The sequence below is a fragment of the Cornus florida genome, unplaced genomic scaffold, assembly GCF_030987335.1.
Source record: "Cornus florida cultivar Cherokee Brave unplaced genomic scaffold, ASM3098733v1 CherokeeBrave_3.0.0_Hap2_Chr10, whole genome shotgun sequence".
NCBI lineage: Eukaryota > Viridiplantae > Streptophyta > Magnoliopsida > Cornales > Cornaceae > Cornus > Cornus florida.
The window spans coordinates 73,332,404-73,341,770 of NW_026775580.1; the positions used below are offsets into that span (position 1 = coordinate 73,332,404).

The window sequence follows — 9,367 nt, forward strand, 5'->3', positions numbered from 1 at the left end:
CCTTTTATGATAGGAATGATGAGTTGCAAGTTTTCGCTTTGAACCAAAAGGCTTTCACCGCCAAACAAAATGGAAAATCTCTGTTTGAATATTATGGAGAGCTAATTGAGGTTTTCCGAGAATTGGACCATCGCAATAAAGTGGTCATGAAAGATCCTGATGACATTGAAGTGTATCGAAAGTCTATCGAGCGATTAAGGGTTCACATCTTTCTTGTTGGATTGGATAGTGATTTTGAACAAGTTTGTGGAGAGATTCTATGCAAAGATCCAGTTCCAGACTTGGAAGGATGCTACTCATTGGTTCGACGAGAAGCGGTACGTCGTGCAACTCTGAAAGGGGAGTCTAAAAATTCTGAAGCTTCAACCATAATGGCTCGAAATCGGTCTAATCAAAACTGGCAGGACCGTACGAGGCCCAATCAACCTAAGGCCACCAACAATGCAGTCAAGTCTACCTATAAATGCACCCATTGCAATCAGACTAGTCGTAGCAAAAGTCGCTATTTCAAACTTGTGGGATATTCGAGATGGTGGGATCATAGCCGTTGGAAGAAGAATTTGAAGAAGACCTCCACTGAAGCAATTGTTGAAACAAAGATAGAGGATGATGTTGCTGAAAAGGCCTTGGGGTTGGTAGTAACTGCAAATAATGGTGGTAAGGTTTTAAATATTTTTACACCTATTTCTAATAGTGCATGGATAATTGATTCTGGTGTTACAGATTATATGACATTTGATTCTAAACAGATCTCACCTCTTAATTTGTTCTCATAAAAATTTGTTTCTACTGCCACTGGTACTTAGACCCTAGTTATTGGGGAAGGATCTTTGACCCTCACTAATAATTTGAATTTAGATTTTATTTTAGTTGTTTTATCTTTAGATTATAACCTTTTGTCAGTTTCCCAAAGAACCACAACTTTATTTTGTGTTATAATTTTTTGGCCTGATTTTTGTATGTTTAAGGACATCCAAACAAAATAGACTATTGGTTATGGTATTAGGCGAGGGAAGCTGTGTTACTTGAACTTTATGTCAAAAAGTTCCGACAAGCGTTGACAGTGGATGGTTCTAAGAGGGAGAAAAAGAAATTTGAAATCTGGCTGTGGCATCGACATTCGGGGCATGCTTCCTTTGGTTATCTGAAAAAATTATTTCCTAGTTTGTTTGCAAAATTTGATATTTCTAGTTTCCGCTATGATGTTTGTGAACTAGCGAAGAGCTACTGTGCTTCGTTTCCATTATGTTTGAATAAAAGTCCACTTCTTTTTATGATTATACATTCTGATGTTTGGGGTTCATCCAAAGTCACTACTTTAGGTGGATCACGTTGGTTTGTTACTTTTATTGATGACTGTACCAAGATGACCTGGTTGTGCTTGATGAAGTCCAAAGGTGAAGTGAACTTATTGTTTCAAAAGTTCCATAAAATGGTTGAACCTCAATACAATGCACATGTTCAGGTTCTCCGTAGTGACAATGGTGGAGAATATCATAGTTTTAACCTTTAGCAGTATTTGGAAGCATATGGAACTATTCATCAAACCACTTGTTCTAATACACCCTAGCAGAATGGGGTTGCAGAGCGCAAAAATCGAGACTTGTTGGAGGTTGTTCGTGTTTCATTGATAGAAGCTCATATGCTGTTATCGTATTGGGGAAAAACACTTACCTCTGCAGCATATCTAATCAATCGAGTAACTTCCAGCTCTATTGACTTCTGGACACCATTGCAGGCTTTTACTGACGCAGTTATTGCCTCAACCGTCCCACATTTACCTCTTCATGTTTTTTTTGGTTGTGTAGCATTTGTACACCTCCATAAGCATTAACGCAACAAGCTAACTCTTCGAGCATTACGATGTGTTTTTCTCGGATATGTTACTCATCAAAAAGGGTACCGCTGTTATCACCCTCCAACTCAACGAATGTTTATCACAATGGATATTATCTTCCATAAAGACTTGATGTATTTTTCTTCTAAACCTGAACTTCAGGGGGAGAACTAGAAAGAAATTCAGACTCTATATTATGATTTTCTAGATTATGATTATCACACTTCTGAGGAAGGCGAATCCCCTGAATCCAGAGACTATGATATGGGCATAACCTTGGATTCTAGTGGTGATAACTCACAAGTTGGACTAACCAATCAGGAATTGGGCGAATTGAATTCGAGTGGTATAAGTTTGGATCAAAGTGGTGATGAACGCCCAGAAACGGAAAATATGGCTCCAACCCCACCGTCATCCGAGTTTGAGTCCCTCGCAACTAATATATTAAACCAATTGCTTGCTGAGGATGTTCATGATTTAGTGTTTGAGCCACTCAGAAAACAATTACCACAGCGTCACACTAGATGTATTCCTAAACCCACATATGAACCTGAACTTTCTAGTAAAGTTAAGTATCTCATAAGTCATTATGTGTCGAACCATCGTTTGTTAGAATCAAATTTGTCATTTGTAAATCAATTATCTACTGTATCTATTCCTAACAGTGTGCAGGAAGCCTTAGCTGACCCTAGATGGAAAACAGTTATGAACGAAGAGATGAAATCTTTGCAGAAAAATGAAACATGGGAACTCGTTGATCCTCCATTAGGAAATAAACCAGTTGGATGTCGATAGATTTATACTATGAAGTATAAAGCCGATGGCAAAGTTGAACGCTTTAAAGCCAGATTGGTGGCAAAAGGTTACACCCAAACCTATGGAATCGATTACACAGAGACGTTCGTACCTGTAGCCAAATCAACACAGTTCGAGTCTTGTTGTCTTTAGATGCGAACTTGGATTGGCCATTGCAACAATTCGATGTGAAGAATGGCTTTCTACATGGTGAATTATCTGAAGAAGTTTACATCGATCTCCAACCAGGATGCATAATACCCGAAAAGTATAATCAGAAGGTATGCAGGTTAAAGAAATCGTTATATGGGTTGAAACAATCTCCTATAGTATGGTTTAGAAGGTTCACAAAGTCTATAATAGCCTTTGGCTACCATCAGAGTAATTTAGACCACACTTTATTCATGAAGAAACAACAGGGTAAGATCACTATACTCATTGTATATGTGGATGCCATGGTGGTTACAGGGAATGATCCTGAAGAAATGAAGGTTCTCAAGAATTACTTGTCCAGAGAATTCAAAATGAAACATCTAAGTCCTTTGAAATATTTTCTTGGGATCGAAGTATCTCAATCTAATAAAGGAATCTTTATATCTCAAAGAAAATATGCCTTAGATCTATTACAAGAGACTGGTATGACACCATGTCAACCAGCAACTACACCAGTGGAAGAAGGACTGAAGTTATGTGTTGAGTCCAACCAAGTACCTACTAATAAAGAAAGATACCAAAAAATTGTAGGGAGATTGATGTACTTAGCACACACGAGACCGGATCTGGTTTATGCATTGAGTATAGTTAGCCATTTTATGCATGATATGAATGCACTTATGCGCATTTTGAGGTATTTGAAATCTGCTCCTGGAAAAGGAATTTTGTTCACTAAAAATGCTGATTATCAAAGCATAGATGTATATACTGATGCTAACTGGGCTGGAGCCATAGATGATAGGCGATCTACCTCTGGTTACTTTACTTTCGTAGGAGGTAATCTTGTTACATGGAGAAGCAAGAAACAAAATGTTGTTGCTTGCTCAAGTGTAGAAGCTAAATTCAGAAGTCTTAACCACAATGCTTCACAAAGTCCAAGTGCCATACTTCAATATGATCGTACGAAGAATGTCGAAATAGACAGATTCTTCATTAAGGAGAAGTTGGATAGAAAAATTGTGGAGTTGCCTAAGATTCAATCTAAGGATCAACTAACTGACATTCTCACCAAAGCAGTCTCAAATCGAGTGTTTTCAAAATTTTTAGACAAGTTGGGCATGTATGACATCTATGCATTAACTTGAGGGGGAGTGTTAAGATTTTATCTCTTGTAATTCGGGAATGTACAAATTGTATAGCTGTATGATTGATTATTTATCCCCTAATTTAAGAGCTAATTTGTAGGTAATTAGTTTCCCGATTATTGTATAATTAGTTACCTAATTTAGCTAGGTTTGTATTCTATAAATTGTATCTAACCCCATTACTGAATAATAATTCAAATACAATTTTAATCCCCATATTTTTTCTCTGAATTAGAAAACTACATACATGAGGCACCTCCAACAGAGGGAAGACCACCCAAAACCCTGCACAAGATAAAATCAAGTAGAAAATCAAAGATCAGATTAAGTAGGGAAAAACCAAAACCGACATAGATCAATGATCTAGCCAGAAAGAAAACAACATATCCATCCATGCTAGCTGAAAACAAGCCAAATATGAGTAGATTTAGCCGAACAAAAAAAAAATGATGTAAAAGACGTAAAAAACACCCTTAAAGCGAACTTATTAAGACAGGTCGAGTGTATTGCATGGGAGACAAAAGATCACCTCCCATGTGTCCAATTATATTAACTCTTGTATTTGTGTATAAATTAATTTTTCGTTGGTGTGCTTCCACTGTCCAATAGAATCGTGAATACGTCTCACGTAGTCAAGCACTGACTCAACCTTTGACCTTCGCACTACTTTTAGACTTCCATTTTGTAAGATGAGTAATACATTCAAAAGAATTTTTTTTTACTCAGAAAGGTGTTCAAAACACACTACTGTCAAAATAATTAGTCACTGCAATACTGGTTCATATATACAATACAAATGCACAAGAAATTCTAATCTAGACATAATAATAATTATTTTTTCCAGATAAACATAGAAAACATTTCATAGAACCCTACTTACAAACATCCAGAACAAGATCCAAATATCTATGTGGGTATACATCAAGATTACATCAAACTGAAGAGTAGAAAGTGTCACATTCCCATCCCTTGGGCTTAGGCGATCGATGGCAGAACCGACATGGGTCAAAGCAAACACAAAACCTACCTTTTGGTTAGTGGATGATAGTATAGATTCTTGGTAGAGATGAGCATTCAGTTAAATTTGTTTTTGTGTTTTTGTTTTAATTCGAGATAAAATAAGTGTTTTGTTATATGATGTTTTTAAAAACATAAATATAAAAAAATGTTTGGTAAAAGTGTTGCAAGTTTTAAAAAATATAATGACTAGTTTAAAAAGTTCATTTAAGAGGTTTTGTTTCGTTTGGTTTTGTTTTTTTATTTTTATTTTGGTACAGTACTTGTTATTACAGTTCCAAAACATGTAAAAATATCAAATTCGTGTTTTAACTTTTGACTAATATTCACAAAACCTTTTGACATTGTACAAAATATGTAAAAACACAAAATTGGTATTTCGACATTTGACTAGGGTTGCAACTCGGGCGGGTTGGGCGGGCTTGGCACTCATCTTGGGTTAGGCTCATATAGAAAATCTTCAGCCCAAGCCTAGCTCGCCTTAAGCCCGAGCCCAGCCCATACATAATTTGTCCAGCCGGAGCCTGCACTAAGCCCACTTCAGAAGAATTTGTGTGTAAAAAATAATTCAGCTTAAGCATAAAACCCAAACACATTACCAACTTGACTACTACACTCTTGTGACTTAAATATACTTATAAATATATATAATAGTTTCGGGTTCGGGTTGGGCTTCGGACTTCATCCATATCAATCCAAATATGGCCCGAATTGAATTCGGGCTCAAAATATATAGCCCAGGCCCAAATCGAAATTAGAAAAACATTGCCCAAGCTCACAAAATTTCGGGCTGGGCTTGGGTTATTTCGGGTTGGGCCCGTCTAACTTGCAGCCCTACATTTGACCACTATTCACGAAACGTTTCGGCCTAGACAAAACAAAATATTTTTTACCAAATGCGTTTTTTCATTGTTTATTGTTGATAGAAACACAAAAAAAAACTAAAAATAAAACGCATACCAAATAAGCCCTAATTATATTAGATTGAGTTTTATTTTGATAAATAATTTATGAAATTGTAATTCTTATTTAATAAGAAATTGGATGAATTGAGTTTAGGAGTTTATACATAGATACAATAAGACATGATATTTTTTGTGAGAGGGTTGATTTGGAGATTTAATCTCGGGGGAGGACTGATTAGGGACGGATCTAAAAATTTATATTGGGGGCAAATTTATATTGAGTGTTTTTATTTTTTATTTTTTATAGGGGACAATTTAAAAAATTTATGGGTATAAAGGCAAAAAAAAATATAAATATAAGAATATAAAATGCAATAATAAAAAATTCAAGTGGGGGCATGCCCCCACTGAGCTCACTTGTCCCTGGAACTGATCAGTACGTTAGGATCTATATTTCGATAAAGAAGTAGTTTATGAGTGTTTTAAGCTTCATAGTCTTTCTATCCAGGTGCAAGTGGTTAGGGCCGGTCGATACTTGTGTAGTTTATGAGTGGATAGAATAGAAAGAACACCAATGAGGGAGTCTAGTGTAACTAAACATGTTGTGGTTAGTATCATGTACCATTATAATTTTTCAAGATTGTGTTTTAGCTAGTTTTCTGTGTCGTGCACTTCTTTGTCCCCAACCGAACCGTGTAGACGTTTTACTTTTACACAATATATATTTTTTGCCACATACTTTTACACAAATTGACTGCCTCTCACATAGTCAAGCTTCAATGCTCACACCACTTTTAGACTGCCACTTTCTAAGATGAATAGGACACTCAATAGAACAAAAATTTAACCATAAAGGTGTTCAAAAAACATACTATTGTCAAAATAATCGTTCAATTCTATAAAGTATAGTTCTTACAATACAAATGCAACAAGAAATTCTAATCTAGAACTCAGACTTGTGAAGCCAAAACTAAAGTTAAAAAAAAAAAATAAAAACCTAGAAAGTAAAACAGAGTTCTAATAGGGTGGTTGAATCCACATGTTTCCAAAGTTCTCTGCATCAACTCCATAATACTTCTTGGTGCATGGATACCTTCGACCAGCCTTATTGGAATAAAACATCATCAGTCCATCAGAAATATAGTGGTATCTATCCACCATGTCTCTCACTGTTGTATAGGTTGCAATTGATGTTGAATCAATAAGAAACAATGTTCGTTTTTCCAATTTTTCCACAATCACCCATCTCATCTTAGCAAAATCGAGCTTATAAACTCGTATCCACGAGAACAAACAGGCCTCCATCACTAATAAAAGCTCTCCATCAGTGCCCTCTACCAGATATGTCTTCTGCTTGTATGCCCCCTTCGGTATTGCTTTCGATTCCGGAAGAGTCTTCCATTTCCGTTCTTCCAAATTGAACACTCCAAGTGCTCCATTGATTTCGGCACAATAAAAGCTCCTTTTAAAGTAAACAACATTCTCAACTGGATGAAAATGGGTATCGAATTCATACATAGTCCATTTTTTATCCTTGAGAGGACATATGGTAATCTTAGTGTCCGAACAAGAATTGTCCAATACAAAGATAATGCAGTCTGGTTGTGTTGGTGGAGACGAAAATGAGGCTACTTCGCAATGCTGAACCTCTAGGGGAGGTAATTCTATAACTTCATTCTTGAAAGGATTGAAGAAAAAGAGAAGTTTGTGAGGGAATTCGTACAGTAATAACCAACCGAAATTTGAAGCACAAACCTTGATAGGATTAAAGATCATGTAAGCAGGGTCTTCGGGTTCAATTCTGAAAGTGTAGGTGTATATGTTGGAGGGGGGACAAAGGGTGTATGAACCACCATTGTCCTCGTCATTGTCATATGACACAAGCCATGGAAGTTGATCCATGGGAAGAGTTCTGGCTACGGATTTCAATTCTTTACATGTTGCTCGAAAACGTATTTGATCAGTGAAGGAGAGGCGTGTCATGATTTGTTCAAGAAGTTCTTGTGGAAGATCAGCCCATGACCTCTTCTTCCTCCTCTTGTATTCTATTATATGACTCACTTTATTCATTGATTCTTCCACAATATCCTTGTTCTCCATTATTGTCAACTCTTCCAACTAGTCTGCAACACAAAAATTACAATATTAATTCAAAAAAGAAAAGCAGATAATGAAGGTATATACCGTATATATGATGATCATATGGGAGATTCTATGCAAAATTATATAGTTGCATGAATGATTGTGCATGTAGTTTAAAAATTTATAATGTTCTTATGTAGGTTTCATATGTTGTTACGAGTCTTTGCCTTCAGAATGTTACTAGGGCGGGCTAGTACACGAGACTTCCACCAGTGCGGAATTTGAGAAGGGTCAGATGCATGCAGCTTTATTTCCGTAGATTGCTTGAAGTTTCGAACTTGGGAACTCAAACTTACCATTGTGCCAATACCACCCTCCTCCTCCTCCTTAACAAGGTTATTGTAAGCAATATTTGTAATGAGAGAGAATAATATGGTAAAATCTTATGACAATTCATAAAAATCATATCATAAATCAAGATAAATGACAAAATTAACAGTTTGATATACCCTTTCGTAAAGGTAAGCAAGAATTGGCCTGCATAAGTATGTTTCATAATTTCAAAATTATAAATTAAGACATCCCTCCGTCACAAAATAGGGAAGGGTTGTATTGAAAAAAAAGAAAAGAAAAACTTATCATGAAAATCGTATAAAAAATCATATAAAAAAACATCAACTGGCCGGTCAAACCTAAACCTATCGGGTTGGTAAACCATTTAGGTTTTCAAATAGCAATTTAGTGTTTTTTTATTTTTATTTTTTTTTAAAAAAATAGCAATTTAGTGATCAATACATAACCATAACATAGTTATTATAACCAGGCAACACTAGTATGTTCAAGTTTACAGAAACTAAAACTACAAACCCAGACATTGGATATAATTTATTCATGCTCTATGATTACACAAAACGCCTTGAATCGAGAAACCCAACATGTCTGTCTCTATATTAGGATTGAGTAGTAGTGTTTTAGAATCAAGGTTCCGATTCAAAACAAAAAAAAGCTTGCACATAAACAAAGGTCTGAAAAAATATCAAACACAACAAACGGTTAATAAAAACATCAAAAACAACAACAGCTTACGTGGCTTGATATAGAGCAACAAAACGCGCTTTTTGAACAGTTTATCTCAAAGCCTTCGGTATCTTTATAAAGTCCAAGTGCCTTGCGTAATAAGAGAACTTCAAATAAAGGAATTCTCATTTAAATTGATATAATTATTCTCGGGACCTTTTGGCGGTGTTAGAAAAAAACAGAAGCGCTTTTATCGATAGAATATTTAAAAATACGTATTAGTTATTTAATAATACATTATATAAAGTATTTTTTTTATTATAATTAAAGTACTTTTTAATTTGTTTGGTTACAATATTTTTATTATTACTAATTTTATAATAATGTTCTTTAATAAAATATTACTATATTTGGTA

General features: G+C 35.4%; 1 protein-coding gene across 1 annotated transcript; it reads right to left on the bottom strand.

Moving 5' to 3' along the window:
• Positions 1–6,869: 6,869 nt before the first annotated feature.
• Positions 6,870–7,952, bottom strand: LOC132277851 (F-box protein At4g00893-like). The gene has a single exon (XM_059779693.1). It carries the CDS (start codon positions 7,950–7,952, stop codon positions 6,870–6,872), a length of 1,083 nt encoding a protein of 360 aa, XP_059635676.1.
• Positions 7,953–9,367: the final 1,415 nt, after the last annotated feature.